Source organism: Sphaerodactylus townsendi, linkage group LG01 (assembly GCF_021028975.2).
Source record: "Sphaerodactylus townsendi isolate TG3544 linkage group LG01, MPM_Stown_v2.3, whole genome shotgun sequence".
Lineage (NCBI taxonomy): Eukaryota > Metazoa > Chordata > Lepidosauria > Squamata > Sphaerodactylidae > Sphaerodactylus > Sphaerodactylus townsendi.
Genome location: NC_059425.1, coordinates 23,996,304 through 24,018,570, shown reverse-complemented (window position 1 = coordinate 24,018,570; position 22,267 = coordinate 23,996,304). Strand labels below are relative to the sequence as shown.

General features: G+C 45.5%; 1 protein-coding gene across 1 annotated transcript; it reads right to left on the bottom strand.

Moving 5' to 3' along the window:
- Positions 1-4,428: 4,428 nt before the first annotated feature.
- Positions 4,429-22,120, bottom strand: CCT3 (chaperonin containing TCP1 subunit 3). The gene is made up of 14 exons (XM_048513858.1): positions 21,970-22,120; positions 19,377-19,438; positions 18,665-18,715; positions 18,468-18,530; positions 16,913-17,009; positions 15,352-15,469; positions 13,900-14,086; positions 12,622-12,771; positions 11,852-11,984; positions 11,667-11,748; positions 9,637-9,817; positions 8,334-8,579; positions 5,998-6,129; positions 4,429-4,808 (listed from the first exon to the last, which is right to left on the bottom strand). The coding sequence occupies exons 1-14, from the start codon at positions 21,998-22,000 to the stop codon at positions 4,704-4,706; spliced, it is 1,638 nt and encodes a 545-aa protein (XP_048369815.1). The 5' UTR covers positions 22,001-22,120; the 3' UTR covers positions 4,429-4,703.
- Between the last annotated feature and the right edge of the window lie 147 nt (positions 22,121-22,267).

Below are 22,267 nucleotides of genomic sequence, written 5' to 3'. Positions count from 1 at the left end.
ACCTTCCTGGTCTTCCCTAGCTTCAAAAACACCTAGTGGGCACTATGGTCCCCACATTGGAGACCCCTGTATGTACCCTTGTGCAGGATCTGAGTTTAAGTTAAGAGTCCCTGCCCGCCCCCAGCTATCTGAAGAATATCTGCTTTCCCAGGAGTCTGCCCATTTGCTGGGATCTTTGTCAGAGACCCAGCACCGTTACCAATCCTTTCTCATCACTGTCCCAATTGTCTATATTGAGCGTCTTTTACTTGTATAAGAAACTTATAGACTTAATGTCATTTTGGTTCATAAATTATCACCTACTTCTTTAAATCAGTCTTCATTCCATTTCAGCACCCTTCCAAGCTTACAGCAATAGATGCATCATGATTTGAGTGCTTGTGAAAATCCACTTTATGGCAGTGAAGTACGGTATGACGGCATATTGAAGTCTACTCATTGTGGTTGAAGAAGTGGATTCTAGTCCAGAAGTTTATCTGGGAACAGTTTTTATAAGGTGCTACAGGATTTTATTTATTCTTGAGAGCCGGCGTGGTGTAGTGGTTAAAAGCAGGTGGATTCTAATCTGGAGAACCAGGTTTGATTCCCCACTCCTCCACCTGAGTGGCAGAGGCTTATCTGGTGAACCAGATGTGTTTCCGCACTCCTACATTCCTGTTGGGTGACCTTGGGCTAGTCACAGTTCTCACAAAACTCTCAGCCCCACCCACCTCACCAGGTGTCTGTTGTGGGGAGAGGAAGGGAAAGGAGCTTGTAAGCCACCTTGAGTCTCCTTACAGGAGAGAAAGGTGAGGTATAAATCCAAACTCTTCTCTTCTTTTTATCTGCAGAGCTGGATTGGTGGGTGGAAGCTGCGGCTTACCAACGTTTAATGTTTAACCACAATTTGTCTGGTTCAAAAACAAGCTGTCATTCTTTCAGCGAAGCTCCCATCACAAGATGATAAGCCTAATCTTAAGGATTGTTGTTGGGGTATGATCAGTTTTCCAGACAGGGCAGCACACCCACTTACCTCACCTCAACTCTTAAATTTGTAATACAAGAGGTCAATTGAAAGTGTGAGAGCTTGTTTTGTTTTATTTTTACTTTATTCAATTGAATATCCCACCCTTTCCCAGCACAGGCCAGGCTCAGGCAGCTAACAACTTTTATGTAACAATATTGTATAAAATCCTGTAAAACATTTAAACACAAATTTTAAAACACAACTAAGAACTTTTTGATGTACCACTAAAACATTCCAAATTCTATGACGCCAGTAATATATTTCAAAATGGATGTTTATAACTCAAGGAACTCAGCTCTCTCCTCTCAATAGCACTCTAAATTATAATAAGAAAGAGGGGGTGGGCGGGCAGGTGGATATTATAATAAGAGTTGATTAAATAGGTTTGTGCTTTAGAAATGGACACTCCTTTAATCTAAGCCATGCTACAAATCACAGTGAATGCCGTAGCTTAGATCCTGTTGTGAAAGCATAGCTAAGGACATATTAATATTCCAGCCTGTACAGGCATGTTCAGTGCTGAAAATAGGTAAACTCCAGGGCAAAAACCATGTTAAGCACAATTCAAACCCATCAGCTAGCACTTACATGTGCAACTTTGTATGTGTGCAGCACAGTAGCATAGTTTTTAAAAACTGTTGAATGATACAAAGTCCCTTGGCTCAAGGTTGTTTGGTCTGCTGGTGGTGTGTTTCAGTTTGGCCTCATTTTACAGTTGTTTCAGCGTGTGGTAGCTACAAGAGCAATTCTGGGTGGCATCCACAGAACCATCGTGGCCATATTATGTAAAATGAGGGCATTGCTTTACCCCATTTGGAGTACTGCATTGTTTTGCCACCACAGTTTAAGGATAGTGACAATTTGGAATGTGTCCAGAAGGCAACAAAGATGGTGAGGGAGTCTAGAGATCAAGCCCTGTGAGGAAAGATTGAAGGAACTGAGAGATGATGTGATGGCCACCTTCAAGCACCTGAAGGGCTGTCATCTAGGGAATAGTGCTGAGTTGTTTTCTGTTGCCCCAGAAGGTCAGACCAAAACCGATGGGTTGAAATGAAATCAAAACAGTTGTCAGCTAAATATTAGGAAGAACTTCCTGACAGAGCGGTTCCTCAGTGGAACAGGCTTCCTCGGGAGGTGTTGGGATTCTCCTTTGGAGGTGTTTTAAGCAGAGGCAAGATGGCCATCTGACAGCAAGGCTGATTCTGTGAACTTAGGCAAATCATGTGAGGGAGGACAGGAAGGGATGAGTCAGTGCTCGGCTGTCATGGCCTTTTCTTATATGGCCAGGGTAATGCTGATTGCCACTTTGGGGTCAGGAAGGTATTTTTCTCTGGGAAAGAGAACAAGGAGGGTTTTTTTTTTAATTCTTCTGGGCATAAAGCAGGGGGAACTGGAGGAGTTTATGGGAGGGAAGATAGTTGTGAATTTCATGTTTTGTGCAGGGGGGTGGACTAGATGAGATCCCTTCCCAGCTGTATGTTTCTTAAAGAAGAAAAGAGGACTTTCATTGCACTGGCAGCACTGAAGTTGGTAATCTTTTAACCAGCTAATATTTAAATACAGTAGCACATTATAAACCAAAGGAATCTCTTTTAGGAGACAGGATGAAGTGTGTGATCATATAGTCTGGTAAACAAAGGCCTTTCCAAATTCTTCAGCCACCTTTCCCAAGACACAAAGGAATAACTGTACTCCAGGGAGGGGACACACATGCTACATTCCTGTTTCAAGTAAAGACACAAGCAGAGCTTCTGTGTGGCTCTCGCTTGGGACCACCAGCTTCTTGTTTTGCAGCTGTGCAGCGGGTACAATCCAAGTTTCTTAGAACTATTCTCCAAATACCCAAGTGTGTTTCCAACTCTATGGAAACAGGCACGATAAAGATAGAAGTCAGAGTACATATTTCATCTCTTGTGGCTGAAGACAAATTCAAATCCTCAAAAGCTGTCTCCCTTTGACTCTATAAGACACCTTTTAGTTTAAGCGGCTCAAGGCAGCAGGCACCAATCTTAAAGTTTTCCCCTTGAGCTGTACTGGAGATGGGCACAGAGCATCATAAGGATTCCCCCCACTTTGTGCCAACCAGTCTTGGGTTTCTCAATAAACAAGGCACTACACAGCTGCCCTGTACATGTAACAAGCCTTGTATGTCAAGAGTGTTAAAATAATTGCTTCCTCACCACGACTGCCGTCAGTTCCATTACTTTTCCTTTTATATTGATTTTAAGTTTGTAAGCACGTGTGTTTAGTCCTTTGTTCATAATAGTAATTTTAAGAGCTTAGGAATTTTGATTGGCATTGACTGTGTTTTCAGCTTGACAACCCACAAAAGCAGGTAAATTTGATATGAAGGGACCTGTAGAGGGAGATGGCAACATGGGGGAAGAAGAAGAAGAAGAGTTTGGATTTATATCCCCTCTTTCTCTCCTGTAGGAGACTCAAAGGGGCTTACAATCTCCTTGCCCTTCCCCCCTCACAACAAACACCCTGTGAGGTGGGTGAGGCTGAGAGAGCTCCGAGAAGCTGTGACTAGCCCAAGGTCACCCAGCTGGCGTGTGTGGAAGTGTACAGGCTAATCTGAATTCCCCAGATAAGCCTCCACAACTCAAGCGGCAGAGCAGGGAATCAAACTCGGTTCCACCAGATCAGAGTGCACCTGCTCTCAGCCCCTGCTCTTAGCCACTACGCCACTGCTGCTCTTAGCCACTACGCCACTGGAAGGTGCTCACTGCCCTGATTTGAGCCCCTTTGTATCTATTACATAGTTTAGCTTTGGGCATCCAATGCATTTTTAAAGCATAGATACTGAATTGCATGACAAGACAATGCAGTGATCCTCAATATGGTGCCCGTGAGTATCTATACGTTTCCAAGCACCCAGTTGCTTCTTCCCCAAAGCTTACAGTCAGTTTCCTCCACTACAAGAGATGGGTCAAAAAAAGAAAAGAGCGTCACCTCTGTGACTGCAGAGAGGGCACCCATTTGGAAACAACTGCCTCCATCAGAGGAGGAGACTGGGCTTAGAACCTCCTAGAATTGGTGCAATCCTTTAGTTTTGCAATTGGAGGATTTAGATTGGCCCCACCTACTTAGTAGCCGCCCTTCTACTGTGGCACTCGCCATCTGTTCTCAAAATTCCCACAGGCTCAACAGACTCAGGGACCCCTGAGATAATATGTGCCTGAACGCTTTGAAAAGCATATAGCAACAAGTGAATGTATGGGTCAGATGTTTGCAAACAGTTGCATCGTACAGATAACCAATGACTGAACATAATCCCCTAAGGGCTGCAGTATCTTGTTACAAACCTGCATTTACTGCTGCAGTATAGCAAATGACCCTAACCATAGCTGTACTTCAGCTCACCCAAGGAGAAAAAACACGATGGAGTTATAGGGTAAATGAATTAGATCTAAGCCATGAACGTGAAGTGACGTTTTTATTATCAAAGCCACGAAGAAGCTACAGTATATACCTTAAATAAAGCGTCAGTGTCTCCTTAACAGAACAGGGGGAGCTCACACATGGTCAGCAATCCCGCTTTTCCCTGGCCAACTTTGAACAAACTTGGACTCTGACTGCACCTGAACTGAGAGTGGAGAAGGAAAGCAGCAGTTGGAACGTGGTTCAGGTTGCTTCCATATCCTGCAATCCAAGGTGCGTGGCTTTCCCTTAGAGGCTTCCTAAACCTGCAGAGTTAGTCTTGGGCTGCTTCTGGGGCTGCAGACGGCTTATTTTGATCATCTCCTTTCTTCTTGTGCCCCGAAACAATGTCATCAATACGCAGGAGGAGGACAGCAGTCTGCATGGAAGGGGGAAGAACAATAAGGAAGGGGTAATGATCAAAAGGAGAATTTTGCAGAGACAAATCCCACTCCAATCCCCTGACTGGGTTTGTAAGGCTCAAATCCTCATGCTGTGGAAGCCGGCTGGGTGACCTTGTGGCCGTCACTCTGCCTTAGTCTAACCTACTACTCTGTTTCCCCGAAAATAAGCCCTAGCATGATTTTTCAGGATTTTTGGAGGATGCTTGAATTATAAGCCCTACTCCAAAAATAAGCCCTAGTTACAGATTCCCCGACGTGGCTGATCTGGTCATGTGGGGGGCGCAAAATCATGGGAAAAAATAAGACATCCCCTGAAAATAAGCCCTAACACATCTTTGGGAGCAAAAATTAATGTCAGACCCTGACTTATTTTCAGGGAAACAGGGTAGTCTGACTCTGCCTTAGTCTAACAGCTGCCCTGTTAGGAGAATAAAATGGTAGGGGGGAACAATTTTGTGGATCTCTATACATATCTAACAAACTGACTCCACTGCCACATTTTACAACACTGGGAGGGAGGTTTAACCAAGGGACAGAATTGGACCTGGAAGCTTCACAGCAGGAAAGTGAACTGAACTCTGGTTTCCCTAGTTCACTTCTGTCTCTCTGCTGTTGCTTCCAAATGGTCTTCCCACTCCATGAGAGCTAGATCCTTGCTTAATTCTATGGATTTTGAATCAAAGCTATGGTTCGGTTCAAATACTTCTTTCTTTCCATTCTACGTTATACTGTATTTGCTCCTCATGTTTATTAGCTACACAGAAAGAGAGTGGGTGCGCAAGCAAGTAGCTGTATCAGAAAAACTAGAATGGCAGAAGGTACCAAACCTGAAAGAGAACATAAATAGTCTAACTGCAGAGAAAAACAAGACCAGGGAGCACCTTCCTCCCCTTGGCTGGAATCACAAACATGGCTCATGAACTGCCCCGCTTTCTTAGTGGGAGAAGTAGCCCAGCCTGGATGCCCCCTCTCGGACAGAACACTCCCACTTTCCTCAGAATACAAGAAGACACAGGAAGGATGTTGGAGGGGTTTGTTTTTTTTTAAAAAAAAGAGGAACTGACATTGCACTGGAGAAAAATAAGACAACACTGACATCTTCTCCCTCTTGGCCACAGGTTCTACCAGAGTCCCAACAGCCTCATGCTTCCAGCATATCCTTACCTCCACAGCTGTCTTGTACGTCTGCAGTTTGACTGACAAAGGCTCCCATATACCCAGCTCTTTCATGTCCACCAAGGCTCCAGTCTCCCCATTTACCCCCCAGGTCTGACTGCCTTCCTGGGTGTGTTTTGCCTGTAAGGAGTTGAAAGCAATGAATGTTAAGATGCCAGAAGGGCTGATTTCCACTGACGGCTCAAGCCCAACAATCCCCCCACCCCCACCCCTGCCTCCAAAACACAGAAAATATCAGATGCTAGCTGTATGGTAATTTAAGGACCCCATTCAATCATCTTCTGCTCCCACTCAGCTTGCTTTGAAAATGAAACTGGGTTCTTAAGATCCACACTGTAACTCTCATTTCTCCCCCCCCCCTTCCCCCCTTGTCATGGCTATCCCATGGACAGTACTTAGCACGGAGGGACATAACATTTTAAATTATGTGTGTGCTTCTTTAAACTGAGAGGTAAGTTGTAGTAGGAAAGTGGGGTGAAAGAGCGTGGTGATTGGTTTACACTGGAGAGTGACTGAGTAGAATCTGTGCTGAACTGAGAGAGAATCAGAGAGTGCATGTGAATCGGGGAGAGACAGCAGACTGTGCTGGAGACTGACAGGGTCAGTGTGAGCTAAGCTAAATCAGAGTTTGTACAGAACTTGAGAGTGTCAGTCTGAGCTAGGACTGAGTGTGTGAGAGAGCGTGTGTATAACTTGGGACAGATACAGCAGTCTTTGTTGGAGACTGACAGGGAGTCAGTCTGAACTAAACGGAGTCAGAATGTGTAGAAACTTTGGCCTGTTCCCCACTGGCGGAAGAAGCAGCTGGCCACCGGCATAATTCATGCCGGTGAAGCCACAGAACCATTTGCACGGGCCCGTGTGGGTGGCCCCAAAGCAGCAGCAGGCAGCAGAGGCAGCTCTGCACGGAGACACCTCCGGTCTGTTTTGTTTTCCTACCCTTTCTTCACTCCGAAGCTCCAGAGGGCGGGAGGGACATGCACACGCTGCCCTCCAACTCAGCATGGGCATGTCCCTCCCGCCCTCCAGAGCTGGAAGGAAGAAAAGGTAGGAAAACAAAACCAATAGGCAGTGCCTAAAAGCGATGCCCTCACGCCAGTGTTCTTTGCATGGGGCTAGCGGGAAGATGCCGCTTTCAAAAAGACTTGCTCAACTAGCAAGTCACAAAAATGCCGTTGTTGGGGGGGGGGGGATGCCGCTGCAGCTGTGCTTCAGCAGCGGTGCAAAGTTCCCCCCACAACGGCGTTTTTACGGGCCCCATGCCAGTCTTTCTGGCCCATGTGGAACAGGCCTTTAAGAGGCCAGAAAAGGAGTTAGATCCTATGATGGTCTCAGAGATGAAAAGGAGAGAACGGACTGATGTAAAGTGAACATCACCTCAGCAGAAGTTGTTGCCTCAGTTTGTTTTACTTATTGTAAATTATTTTTTGAAACTTTTAAGCTACAGAACATATTTAAATAAAGTTTTAATTTGTGAAAAGTAACCAGGATTCTCACACTAGTAATTTCCTCAGGACCACATAGCCCTTTGAACTGCTTTAAACCTTGGACACACTTCTTCAGATGAAAGAATAAAGGGGTGGGGAATTAGATTCCTGGTGACAGCAGAATATATATAGAGAAAGGAATAAATAGACATTATTTTGAACCTATTACACTTATTTGTAAAGCAATAAGAGTGGGCATCGCAGGGACCATTTTAGACATCCATCAAACAGCAGCAGGAAGAGTGACTGAAAGGCTAAGATTTAGTTCGGTTTGTATTTATACACTAAGGAGAGAAATTTGGTCAAAGAAGGCTTGGCAAACTGCTGTTCAAATGAGTACCTGCTATCTAACTGACCAAATACTGTCAGATATTATTTTAAAATGATCTACCAGAAAAGAAGCATAGTTTGGTTATCAGTAGGTGCAATGGCTAAACCAAATCAGTTAACTGTAATGATGAAAAATTAACTGACCAGTGTTAGACAAGTGAACAATTCACTAAACTGTTCTCTTTGGCTGCCACCCTGACTTTTTTTGCCATCAAGTCACAGCTGACTTAAGTGACCCCCATAGGGTTTTCAAGACAAGAGACATTCAGCGTTGATTTGCCATTGCCTGCCTCCGTATTATGACCCTGGTTCTCTCTTGGAGGTCGCCCATCCAAATACTTGAAAGGACTGACCCCCTGCTTAGCTTCTGAGATCTGACAAGATCAGGCTAGCCAGGACTATTTGAAACACTTAAACCCAGTGAGTTGACTGACAGGCATGCCAGCCCCACCAAGTATGAACATTAGAGCAGCAGCCATAGTGGAGCAGCACGAACATGGTCCTTACCCGTAGCGAAGTGAGTGCACGAATGGTGCTAGCACCGCAGTTCTGAATAAGTGTCCTAGGAATGACTTCTAGGGCTTGGGCAGCAGCTCGGTAGGGCCATTGTTCCACTCCAGTCATGACCTTTGACTTCTCTGTCAAGTAATGAGCGACGGCCATCTCGGAAGCACCACCTCCCGGCACCAGCTGGGGGTCTATCATGACGTTGCGGCAAACTTGCATGGCATCGTGGAGATTGCGCTCCACCTCCTGTAAGAAGGGAGGGTTTGAGCAAAGAGTTTGCACCATGGACGGACAAGGTACAGCAAGCTACGGAAACGCTCAAAGAATTACTAGCATGCTGCAAGATATTAACTAATGAAATCAAGTCTACCTACCCACAGAGGAAGCTGGCTACACTGCATAAATCACAGCTCTGTCCTTGTTACCTTCCAACCAGGCTCTTCCTGGTAGTTCTGCCCACCCTTCAGCACTGGATGCAAATCTGTAGTGGGAGTGCCTGAGTGATCACAGATATCACCCATACCCAAAGGAAGCTGCTAGGTCCCTGCAGGAGTCAGTGCCCTCTTATTGTTTCTTAGGAGGACGTGAAGCTAGCTTATATATTGTCAGAGAACTAGTTGACCTAGGTCAGGGGTAGGGAACCTGCGGCTCTCCAGATGTTCAGGAACTACAATTCCCATCAGCCTCTGTCAGCATGGCCAATTGGCCATGCTGGTAGGGGCTGATGGGAATTGTAGTTCCTGAACATCTGGAGAGCCGCAGGTTCCCTACCCCTGACCTAGCTAGCTCAGTACTGTCCCTCCCATTGCTTCAGGGTAAGACACCCCCTCAACCGCTACTTGAGACCACTTAATTGGATAAAACAGGGTCTGAAATTGGGCCCTTCAGTATATAATACACATGATCTACCACTAAGCTACTATTTCCTTTTCAAATGCCTTCTTCCAATTAGGAATTGGACTCTACTGAAGGCAGGTAGCCTTTATTCCTTAATTAACAGTTCCAAAGAAACTTTTTGGGTGTTAAAGATGCAATGCGTCTTCAAATCCTTTCAAAATTAAACTATGTCATGACCTATCAGCTGCATGAAAAGTACTTCTTTAGGTACTGGACGCCGTCCTGAAATAGGACAGAGCACTGAACTAGTTTTTAATTTTTTTAATTCAAAGATAGGCCCCCCTCAGATTTGGGGATGCTTTTAAAATCAGAACTCCAAAACACCCCCACTCTCAGTCAAAATCCATTACCCACCTTTCCCCAGAAATTTCATTTTTCAAAAGGCTAAAGCCTGTAGTTTACTTACTGCTAGGATCTCTTTGCTGGCACCCCGAAGCATAATGGTGCAGGCCTTGGGCTCCTTGCAATCAATGATGAAGGTGAAGTATTCATCTCCGATTTTCTTCACTTCAAAAAGCCCTGCCCCAGTGCCCACATCCTCTTCACGCAACTCTTCTGGACGGCTGACGATACGAGCTCCGCAGGCCCTGCCACACAAAAGACCCACCCCCCCATGCTGAGGGTCTGTTTGAACCTGGAAGCAACAGAATTACAATTCTGGACACACACAGACTCCTTTCTTGAAAGACAGACTTTGTCACTAAGGTACCACTAATGATCAATTCTAAAGATGGAAGTGCTAGTCTCCTCACCAGAGAAAACTCAGCAATGAAGGAATAAGAGGGGAAGTCCTCCTATGGATTAAAAACTGGTTAAGAAACAGGAAGCAAAAAGTGGGTGTAAATGGGAAGTTCTCACAATGGAGAGATGTAGGGAGTGGTGTCCCCCAAGGATCCGTTTTGGGACCACTGCTCTTTAACTTATTCATAAATGATCTGGAAGTAGGGGTGGGTAGCGTGGTGGCCAAGTTTGCAGATGATACCAAATTATGTAGGGTGGTGAGAACCACAAAGGATTGCGAAGAGCTCCAAGTGGACCTTGATAAATTAGGTGAGTGGGCTAAGAAATGGCAAATGCAGTTCAATGTAGCAAAATGCAAAGTGATGCACATAGGGGCAAAAAATCCAAACTTCACATACACGCTACAGGGGTCAGTGCTATCAGTCACAGACCAGGAAAGGGATTTGGGCGTCTCAGTTGATAGTTCCATGGGAATGTCAACTCAATGCATGGAAGCTGTGAAAAAGGCAAACTCTATGCTGGGGATAATTAGGAAAGGAGTTGATAATAAAACTGCAAGGATTGCCATGCCCTTATATAAAGCCGTGGTGCGACCGCACTTGGAGTACTGTGTTCAGTTCTGGTCGCCACATCTCAAAAAGGATATCGAAGAAATAGAAAAAGTGCAGAGAAGGGCAACGAGGATGATTGAAGGAGCACCTTCCTTATGAGGAGAGGCTGCAGCGTTTGGGACTCTTTAGTTTGGAGAGGAGATGTCTGAGGGGGGATATGATTGAAGTCTATAAAATTATGCATGAGGTAGAAAATGTTGACAGAGAAAATTTTTTCTCTCTTTCTCACAATACTAGAACCAGGGGGCATTCATTGAAAATGCTGGGGGGAAGAATTAGGACTAATAAAAGGAAACACTTCTTCACACAACGTGTGATTGGTGTTTGGAATATGCTGCCACAGGAGGTGGTGATGGCCACTAACCTGGCTAGCTTTAAAAGGGGCTTGGACAGATTTATGGAGAAGTCAATCTATGGCTACCAATCTTGATCCTCCTTGATCTCAGATTGCAAATGCCTTAGCAGACCAGGTGCTCAGGAGCAGCAGCAGCAGCAGGCCATTGCTTTCACATCCTGCACGTGAGCTCCCAAAGGCACCTGGTGGCCACTGCAAGTAGCAGAGTGCTGGACTAGATGGACTCTGGTCTGATCCAGCAGGCTAGTTCTTATGTTCTTATGACTTTGAAAATCCATTTCCTTGTCAGGTTGTCAATTTCCTTGCTCTGCCGAGTTCCAGAAATATTTACAGTTACGTTAGGCAACGAGGCTTCTTTGGCTTATAACTGCAGAAATTCCAATAGAGTTTTTGAAACCATCAGCCAGCTCTTCCTCAATAGCTGGCATCAGAAGGAAAGCTTTAAGAAGTTTCTGTTGGGCTCTCTATCATGCTTCCCAAACTCCTCCACAGTTAAAAAACACTTGCCCAAGCAGCAATCAGTCTGAAGATTTCATTTAGACAGCTGACAGACACGGGAGAAAATGGGAAATCTGGCACTCTTCACCCTCCTGTTCTGCCCTGGTTATATCAGCTGCCCTCTTATCAATCCAGTGCAAATGAATGAAATGCAAGAGATGCAAAAGCACCTCAGGAATGACACTACAAAAATGTCAAAGGGGTTCCAGCAGCAACTCAAGTTCGCCTCACCTTGCAATCCTGTTGTTGTCTGTTTTTCTCACTCGGCGGATGGCGGTGATGTTGGCTCTCATCAGAAAGTGCTGGGCCAAGTCTGAAGTCAAGAGAAAAGCCCATTAAGCACCACAGACACTCATACAAGTTAGAGGTTTTGTAGCCCCATTCATATATACCTCCAGAGTAGGCAGGACGCTTACCTGAGATGCCCTTTTCTGTGATGATGAGATCTGGCTTGACTCTGATCAGGTGCTCACAAATCTGCTGAACGAATTCCTCCTCCATCTGCAGGATGCGGGCAAAGTCCTCCTCGCGGGTGATTTCAATGTCCGTCTGCATGAAAAGAATGCCAACGGTCCTGACCAAGTCCAGCTTCTTAAGAAGCTTAGCTTTTCTGTTTGTTTTTAGAAAGGCAAGTTTATAGACTTCTTTTTGAAGCATCTTTTCAACAGAAGCTTCTTCCATTCCTTTTTGTTGCTAGCCTGAATAATTGTTGCCTCTGTGCAACAAGCTGGCACTGCTGCCAACTTAAAAGATGAAAGTTCTCCAAGTGGTGGGAGATAAAAGCAAGTGTCCCGGTTGAGCTGCATGCCTGGGAAGTTCACAAAGCTGGAGCTCCCAAAAGCCCTGTTGCTTTGAACTGCAGTGGGCATGGGCTGTGTGTTTTCTCCCACTGGGAAGAACCAAGAACAGAAGTTATTTGCCTAGCCCCATGGTGGCGAACCTATGGCACTCCAGATGTTCATGGACATCTGGAGTGCCACAGGTTCGCCACCACTGGGGCCCTAGCCCTACCTCAGAAATAAATGGGAGGTTGCTGAACTGGTTACATAAAGAAGTAACAATTTACTCCTGGGTAATCTCCCCCAGTTAAAATACAAAACAAGCTTCTGATCCATGCGGTTCCCAAGTCATACTTGAACCTCTGTGGACGATTCCTGATGAATCTCAATTTTTCCAGCAGACATACCTGACTCTCTCCTTTCTTGTACTCCAAAGAGCAGTCCAACAAGATAATGCGAGGGTTCTTGATGGTGCGACGCATGCGAGGGTGAGTGATATCTTTATTAAGCATGACCCCACGTAGGACACACGACTCCTCAATAATGCCACCAGGAATCTGGGGGATTAAGAGGCCAGGAGTCATTCAGTTTTTGTAGCAAGGCAAAGGAGTATGGGAGATGTGCAAATGAGTTTCCTTCATGGCCTAGTCACATGACCTAAATTACAATCAACAATGAATGCGACGTCTATAACATCCAAATATCCAACAGTTCACACGCTGCATTCAGGCTGTAAACATCAACAGAAATTTGTATTTTTTAATGAACTTTTATCAATTGTAAGTATCACAATACATAAACCCCATAAGGTTGTCATCAATATATACTATCCTAACAATTAAGTTGGACTATCTCATTTAGCATATCCATACCAAATACCAGAGTTTTATCTTCAAACTGTCAATTCAGTCAAATTTCATTATATTACAAATCATCAACTCATTCATAAATTCTTGTAGTAGAAAAGTCACTTAATTTTTTCAGTGAAATCAGTGAAGAAACGCATCCAGCATTTTTCGAAGTCTTCATCAGTATCACTATGAGTGCCTGACTTACTTGATTGGTGATACTTAATTGTTAGCCTGAATGAAACGTGTGAACTAGTCACATGACCAACATAAAATCTGGAATAAGCAAAAGGCACTATTAAGCCTTAAACAACTCAGTGATCCTGGATGTTTGTGTCATAAGGCAACTGAGCTAAGTCCTCTCCAGGCCTAGAAGCAGTACTGAGCCTCATCTTCTGATAGGCAGGAGGAAATCAACCCAGGGGACGAAAGATGCCTACTGGGCCTAGACACAGATGCAGCCACAAATCTCTCCCCAACTTTTATTAGGCTCCTTCTTATATAAACTATTTAAAGATACTGAAAAATAGTAATTAAATACACCTTCCTCCAAAGTATGATCTGGTGGGGCCAAAGTGCTGAATCTTTCCAGAGAAGAATGTATTTGTTAGCAGAAATATCAGAGAGAAAGGAAGGATGCGAGAGTTCCTTGCCTTAAAAAAAAGCTCTTCCAATCTAACAAACTATGAGCTAAACACGAACACCTCCTTTTCTACATACTGAGGAAACCAGAAATAAGGAAATGTCATCTATTCCCAAATCCCTTCTGCCCACATCAACCAACAGTAAGCACCACCTTGCTAAAGTAACACAAACACACACAGGTCTCCTTTGCACCTTTTCTACTTTGGCATATTTCTTGATGTCAATTTCTTTCCTGCCGTTCTCCTCAAGCTCCACAGTCCTGACGGCATCCAGGGCAATGTTGCAGGCCAGGTCTGACCAGCGACTGATCACCTTGGTGTTGATGGCGCTGTTGATTATTTTAAGCATGGCTTCACGGTTGTTGACTTCGACTGGAGTGCTGTGGAAGCCACGTGAGGCACACAAACCAGAAGACAAAAAACAAACAAACATTAACTGCTATTCACCTTCCTAATCCGCTGAATAGATGACTTTGGAACAACAATATAGCAACTGTAAATGTTGGAAACAAATTAGCCATCACAGGTCCCCATAGTGTTTTGGTTAAAAAAAGTTCCAGTACTCATAAAAGTTCGTGCCAATATCCATTAGTTTTCTCCAACAACTGGACACATCCCAGTTTTGTTCATCAGGTTCTGCTCTTTTTTTCTGGCTAAGCAGGGTAGGCCAGTGCACAAGGATTCGGACTTGGGAGAACTCGATATCATCACAAAAAATAGTCCTGGCTCTCCCTATGGATCCTCAGTTTGAAAGCATTAAGAGTTCTTTGTCAGAAATCCCTAAAGCTGCTTCAGGCACCTACCTGAGCTGGAAGCTGTAGCAATTTGATGGGTTTAAAATCCATTTCAATTTGTAATGTTATCCTAGTCCCGTCATTGACTCATCTAGACCAATGCTATCTACTTCAACTGGGAGATCTTCTCTAAGTCGTCAAGCAGGGAAAAATCTTTCCCATAACTGGAACCTAAGATCGTTTAACTGGGAGATGCTGGGAATGGAGACTTGGCTCTACAGTCTCTCCCGAACCTATGAAGCTTCCTTATGTTGCCTAACCATCAGTCCATCTAGTCCAGTTCTTTGTTCTGAACGGAAGCGAGATAAGGTTTTTCCTAGCTCTGCTATCACGAATCTGGACTTGGAAATGGCATGCTCTGTCACAAAGCTAGAGTCTGTATTCTGTAGTCTGTACTCTGCCCCCTTGTGAGGCCCTGTCGTAGCGTCATCTCTGGCAGTGCTCTATATTAATTCCATCTGGGGTGCTGCCAGTCCCTCCCAGCCTTAAGACCGGGTGCCGCTAATATGGGGATGTTATGCTGCATACTGATTTTAATGTTTTTAGAGTTAATTTAAGTTATTTATCGACTGCTCTTTAGTTTTGTGTTGTGAAATGCCTAGAGTCCTCCGGGGATGAGGCAGTCTATGAAATCTAATAAATGAATGAATAAATAAATATTCTAACATGCAGATCCAATAGAGAAGTATCTTAGTACTAACTCAAGTGTTATACCTCTGGCATGACTTCCCTTCTATAAGATTCACTTCCCACATCATATCCCCCACAGCATGTCCAGAGATGCAGCCAGCACTTCACAATTCACACACCCACTGTGCTCCCCCTCTCCCACTTAGGGCCATCCTACTCACCTGATTTTTTTCAGGGCACTGATCATGTCATCCAGTGCTTTACGGTATGCCCCAATTATGACTGTCGGGTGCATCTGCTGCTCCAAGAAGTGCTCTGCCACTGCCAGCATCTCTCCAGCTAAACAGCAAGCAGAAGTCAGGAAAACAGAACTATTGCCTATACTGTGTTACACTTGCATCACCACAACACAAACACTTCTGAACTGCAGGTATTTTAAAGTAGATTGTGCTTTCAGTCCCCTAGTCTGTTCCCCACTGCCTTTTACCCAGCTGGAGTGGAAAGGGCAGCTAAGATTTCAGAACTTCTGGCCACAGAACAGGAAGAATAGACAGCAGCACTCCTTGTGGCCCAAGGCACAAAGAGCTGCTCTAGATCAACAGGTCGCTTCCTTTTCTGGTCTGCCCCATGAGGAGTCTATGGCATCTCCACTTCGCTAGCCAATATCGGCCTTATTTCAAGGAGAGATGACTCCTGAATTGGTTCACGAACACGCAAGTGCCTCTACCCCCAAACTAATCAACATGGGGTGTAACCCCTGCCTCAGGCTTCCACTGCCTAGAACAGGGGTAGGGAACCTGCGGCTCGAGAGCCGCATGCGCTTCTGCCCTTGCACTGCGGCTCCACGAGCCGAGCCGCCGGCCCCATCCTTGCCCGCCCTGCAGGCAGCAGGGCGGGCGCACCAACTGCCCGCGGTCGGCTGGGCCTAGCCGCGGGCTTCCCCTCTCGCCCGCCCCGTTGGAGCGGGGTGGGTGCTTTCCCGGTGGCCGGCGAGGCTGAGCCACCGGCTTCATCCTTGCCCGCCCTGGAGGCAGCAGGGCAGGCGCACCAATGGCCCGCAGCCGGCTGGGCCACGCCGCTGGCTTCCCCTCTCGCCTGCCCTGTTCGAGCAGGGTGGGCGCTTTCCCGGCAGCAGGCGAGGCTGAGCCGCTGGCCCCATCCTTGCCCGCCCTGCAGGCAGCAGGGCGGACGCATCCATGCGCTTCTCAGAATGAGCTGAGTAAAAGGTTAAAAACCCCCAATATATATAGTGTTATCTTTATTTTAAATGTCAAAAATTATTTGCGGCTCCAAGTGTTTTCTTTTCCCATGGAAAATGGGTCCAAATGGCTCTTTGAGTGTTAAAGGTTCCCTACCCCTGGCCTAGAACATCAGGGGAAAGAGAGGCATCCTCCACTATGTCTAGATCCAGTGCCATTCATAAAGCTCTTACAAGCTGTTCAATTTATGCTTTAATTAGTTTATTTTTACATAAACCACATTGGGAATGTTTGTGTAGAAAAGCAGCTTACAAACTAAACAAACCTAATCCACTAAGGCAGACTCCCTCGTTGAGCCCCACTGAAATGAATGGAAGCTACACATGTTCTTCGGATTCTCCCACTCATTTCAGCAGGGTATGCAGCAGAAGAGTCCTAATGGTCTCCCTCCTGAAGGAGATGACACCCAACCCGTAGCATCCAAGGGAGCAGCCGCACTTTTACTCCAGAGCAAGGTTACCTCTGGTTTTAGAAACACCAGTCGTGTGGCCACCAACTGTACCCAGGCACAAAGCGATCTTACCAAGAATAATGACAGATGTGGTCCCGTCGCCCACTTCTTCATCCTGAGTGCGGCTGATTTCAATCATGGACTTGGCAGCTGGATGCTGGACCTGAATCTGTAAGAATGAAGGAAGCATAGGCTCTAAGTTCTGGATCATGTCTGCTTCCCAAAGCTCAACTGGAACCTCTTGAAATGCGCTAAAGGTTTGAATGGGGCCAATTTTGAGCTGGAGGAAGTAGAAGGTGTATATTTAGATTCAAAAGCTGAAGCTACAGGACCTGGCCCAAACACTGCTGGAAGTATCATATGTTTGTTGTATTCTATGAAGGAAGAGTGGGAGATAACCAACAGGAAAAGCTTGGTGGCAAACTTCAAGAGGGGATAGTTCCCTAGGTTCACTGCGTAAGAACAATAGCAGTAGTCAGAACACCACGGAGAGGGAAGGAAGGTTTTATATTCATCTGCATCTTTTTCAACTGCTTAACTGCACAGAGGTGAGCCAGGAACCACATTCCATCTGAAGCCATCTTGTTTTGTTCTGATCTGTTATAAGCCACCCCAGAGATCAACTGGTCAAAATGCAGGGCATAGATCTTTACAACAGAGTGACTTGTTCCAAAACTTCAAAATATACCTTTGTAAATAATTCTGTTAAAGCTTAAAGACCATTTACCGCTGAGATAAACATTTTCAGTTACAGCATGAGATCTCTGCTCTCAAAAATATTCTCAGATGTTTGTGTTATAAACAGTATTGTTTACCTAATACCTAATAGCTAGTTTTCCCTCGTATCTTCCATTTTGGCCATCCGGTGAAGATGAGTGAAACCCAATTCTGGGCAAGACTAACTGTCAAACTTAGGGGGAGGACAAGGTGGTGCAGCCAGTAGAATGCCCCAGACTGAAGGAACACTAATATATGAGAATGCGAGGAAAGATCAATACAATGGCTGGGTATTGAGGCAGTGAGGCTCAGAGCAACAGTATGAACTAGATGAATGCAGGGGTTTTTTTTGGGGGGGGGGTCTATTTGGAAAAGCAGTAAGAAAGTCAGTAGATGTCAGTCGCATGAATGTAGTGCTAGGAAGCTGAGCAGTTCAATCCAGAGGCCCAGGTGGGCGGGGATGGTGCTGCTGCCTTGACGCTCCACCACCTACAGAGGGCTTTTCGGCAGCGTAGGGAGGCTGTTAAGCAAGCTTATAGTTGAGGCATCCTAATTTGTTTCTCCAGTCTCAAGCACTATTTAGCGGAGACTACTAATTTACAAATTTTAGAACAGAAGAATTCAGATTTATATCCTGTTTTTCTCTATTGTAAGTCGTCTCATGATGGCTCACAAACTCCTTCCCCTCCCCACAACAGACACCTTGTGAGGTCGATGAGGCTGAGAGAGTTCAGAAAGAACTGTGCCTAGCCCAAGCTCACCCAGCAGGCTTCATGTGGAGGAGTGGGGAATCACACCTGGTTCTCCGATTAGAGTTTGCTGCTCTTAACCACTGTATCACGCTAGCTCTTCCATGCTTTCAGCCAAACTAAGACATCAAGTACCTGGTGTCAGAATGACGTCAACTTACTTCTCTTAGGATAGCATTGCCGTCGTTGGTCATGACGATCCCACCCATGGGGTCCAACAGCATCTGTGTCAGAGATTTAAGAGTATTTTTGTTAGCTTCCAAGAAACGTGTCAGTCAAATCAAAAGCACAACTATACTCATGGTATATTTTTATCATGAGTTTTAAAAATCCAAGGAAGGAAAAACGAATTTCTCACTTTCATCATGGCTCTTGGTCCCAGACATGTTCTAATAATATCAGCTATAGTCTGGAAAAAAAACACAGAGTTTAAGAAAAAACTAATAATGGTCTGCAAGGGGAACAAACCTCTTCTTCACAAGCCCTCAATTCACAGTTAAAACAAATTTTCCCTCCATGTCAAATTTTCTCTTCTATCCACCCCTTGTAGCTGCCAGCCACCTCTCGTATTCAGACATGCCAGGCACAGATTCCTGCAGGACCATCTCCTCCCTTACTATCCAGACTGCCACTTAAAATCTGCCTCTCATGCTCTGCTTGCTACAGCCACCCCCCCCCCCCCGAGATGAGACAGATGGCAACTAGAGACTGGGCACTTTCTGTGGTGGCAGATTGTCTCTGGAATGCCCCCCCCCCTTTTTTTTCAGGCTTGTCCAGGGCTCATTTTATTCTCTTTTAGGCTTTCAAACTCCATGTTGTATCTTACCAACTTTTAAAATGTTTAATGGACAATTTCAATGCTGTTTTTGTCCTGTGGTTTGTTTTTATATTCTTACTTTGTTTCAATGGTAAGCAGCACCATTAGCAGAAAAGATCTGTAGATTCCAACTCACTGCTTATTAGTAGTCTGGCTACAGATCAGTTTTTATACTGCAACTGGCAGACAAACAGACAAACCGCATTTATCTCCTAGCCACAACTGCAATATGTTTCATATCAAGAAAGCATACCTTAGCAGCATTAATGTTTCCAGCCTGGACTTTCCTGCCAGTCTCACGTTTTGTGTTCTGACCTAAAACAGATAAAGAATAAAAAACACAGTACAAGCAGTTGATTTAAATTTCTCCTGATAGTCTTTACACCTTATCCCCATTTGTTCCCACCACTTGCAACAAAACAGCAGTACGTATAATTGCCTTGGGTCACATCCATTCTTTGCTTCCATGGTTGCTCTAATACCTCCTTGCCCCATGGCCAGATTTTGAAAGCTAGATCCTAAATTCCTTGGAAGGAGAAGCTGTCTGGGTTGCTTATTTATGTACACCGAGGATACAACAGTACAAATTACTACTGGAACAACATTTGTTGCAAAGTTTTGTTTTTCTAAACAAAGACAAGCCACTAAATCCAGATATGCAGCTCCCAAGACTTCAGGGCACTTCCAACTTTGGGAGAGGGCAGTCATTTCTGTCTATTCCCCCTTCTACTGCAGATCTCAATTTTTCCCCTATTGTGCTCCTAAGGGTATGCTCAGTAGGATGCAGCAGGAGTAAAAGTGTTGGCTTGTCACCATCTTTCACAACCCATCACAATAAACTGCCAATCTACTGAACTGTCGCCCCATTATATGGCCAGCTGATGAATTGCTCAATAATGCAATAGAGTCTCTTTTGACAAATCGGTATGGTAAGTAGATGTGCACTCAGTAATGTTTAGGTATGTGACACTTGTTACCCGACCTTCCTCCCCCCCTTCCCCCCAGGATGGCATATAGGATTTTCCTTTCATTTTATCCTCACAACAACTTTATGAAATAGTTAGAACAAGAAAGGGTGACTGGCCACAAACCACCCAGAGAGCTTCCTGACACTGGGTAGCTCTAGAGAACATGGGGCACCTTCACATACCTTCCATAAAAAAATGAAAACCCGTGCATTTGAAAAAATCTCCTTTCGCTGCAGAGCGCACACTTTCTCCAAAAAAGACTTAACATTCTTACTGAACAAAAGACTATTGTTTAAGAGCCTTTAAAGAGCAACCCTTCTCCAGCAAGCAGTTAGGAAAGAGAGAGACTATATCAGGAAAGCCATCACTGACTAATTTCAGTTTTCTGCTTTTCTCTTATCCTTTCCCAAAGCACATCTACATTTTGAGACTGGCCAAAAGAAATCTACTGGTCTGTCAATGGAGAGGTACCCAATTATCTCACAAAGTCTATGCCTGCAACAGAGACATTATGGCACGCCAGAAAGCTGCGTTCAGGCTCTACTCTTCCCTCTCTCACACATACGTTAACAAATGCCACTTGGCCCAATTCAGCTCTTCGCCTCTGCCCCACTAGCATTTTGACAACCCGTTATCTGCCGCACACATGTGCCAGGGATCCACATCCATATCAGGTGACTTCCTGTGCTGGATAAATCTACTGTTGCATCAAATCTCACTCCAGTTTCTTTTTTATGAATGGAAGGAAGGCGGACTCAAAATGGCACAGAGACTCGGGAGTAATGCAATACTCAAGGGAAGTACGTGAAGTCAAGCAAAACAAAATAGGCAAGCTCTCCCATTGAGGAGACATACAGAGGCAACTGCCAGAGGCAATGGAAAAATATTTTGGGGCAGGACTCATAGCCTTGTTATTTCTGTAGTGTTCTGGACATTTTTAAAATAAAACTGAAAAACAATAGGAAACACTTTATGGTCCTATGATAACTTTGGAAGGAGTGAATAGATTTTAATATGGGAAGAATGATTCTTTTGGTAGGGTGGGGATCCCAAACAGACATGATACAAGAAGGTGATGGGGGGTGGAGGTAGAGTGGAGTACCCACACTTGTTGGTGGTGTGGACACAAAAGGTAGGATGAGATTATAGAGAAAATCATTGTGGAACACAATGAAACACGGAAACATAAAAGGGGCTTGAATGGAGGTAAGTATGGAGGGGGGCTGTGCATAAAAGGCAAGGGGCACAGCACAAAGGAGAAGATGAACTCACAGGCCCGCCAGTGGGTGAGGGCAGGGAGACAAGCAAGAGGAAGGAAACTGTGAGAGATCTCGACAGAAGAAAATCACTAGCTGCTCCCCAGAAGGACACAACTGGGGTTGTCAGCTAGGAGGGAAAAGGATGAAAAGACACCAAACCCTGCACAGAAGTTCTCGACACGCACTTGGTTGAAATAACCGAAAATGATCATGACAGGGAATATTTAGCTGGAAAGGGGGAAATCAGGGCGGGGTTCCCCATATGCACACGTGGGGAGGGGAGCAAAAAGTCTGGGGATGATGTGGAATACAATATGGGGGAGGGGGGCAATGAAGATCAGTTTGCGCAGGGGGGACACACGGGGTGCAGGGAACGCGGAGCAAAATCCTCCCAAGGGACTGCAAAAGGGTGCTTATTGAGGGGGATCAGGAGGGGCTCCCAATAATCCCCCCACTCGAGAGGGGACGAGGGTGTACCTGGGCATTGATGGGAACTGGAAGAGAGGCTTTAGGAGGGGGAATGTTGGGGGGTCTTTTAGGGCGGGGGAGAAGGGCTATTTGGGGGCCCCCCAAACGAGAGAGAAAGTCCTTCTTCCCGCCCCACCCTCAACCAACTCACTGAGCACGAGGACGGGGCGCGGGCCCAGCATCTCCGCGACGAGGCGAGCAACTAAACCGGCAAGGAACCTTCTGGAGGAGAGAGAGGGAGGGAGAGAAAAGCGCCGCTTCACCGCTCCCGGACAGCCTAAACTGCCTCTCAGGGGCGGCCGCCAATCACCGCGGCCACTGCGGCCTCTTTGACCAATAGAGAAGTAGTCTCTGTCACGAGAGTACCGCCCACTTTCGTCAAGCAAGATTGGTTGACAAGACAACGGACGAGACTTTGCTGGCTGTTCTTTTCTCCGCCCCTCCTTATT

Coding starts and splice junctions, on each gene's coding strand:
- CCT3 (XM_048513858.1), bottom strand. CDS start 22,000: ATGCTGGGCCCGCGCCCCGTCCTCGTGCTCA. Junction 18,531..18,664: donor GACCAAGAGCCATGATGAAA/GTGAGAAATTCG, acceptor TCTCTGACACAG/ATGCTGTTGGACCCCATGGG. Junction 15,470..16,912: donor CACATCTGTCATTATTCTTG/GTAAGATCGCTT, acceptor CTTGCTGTTTAG/CTGGAGAGATGCTGGCAGTG.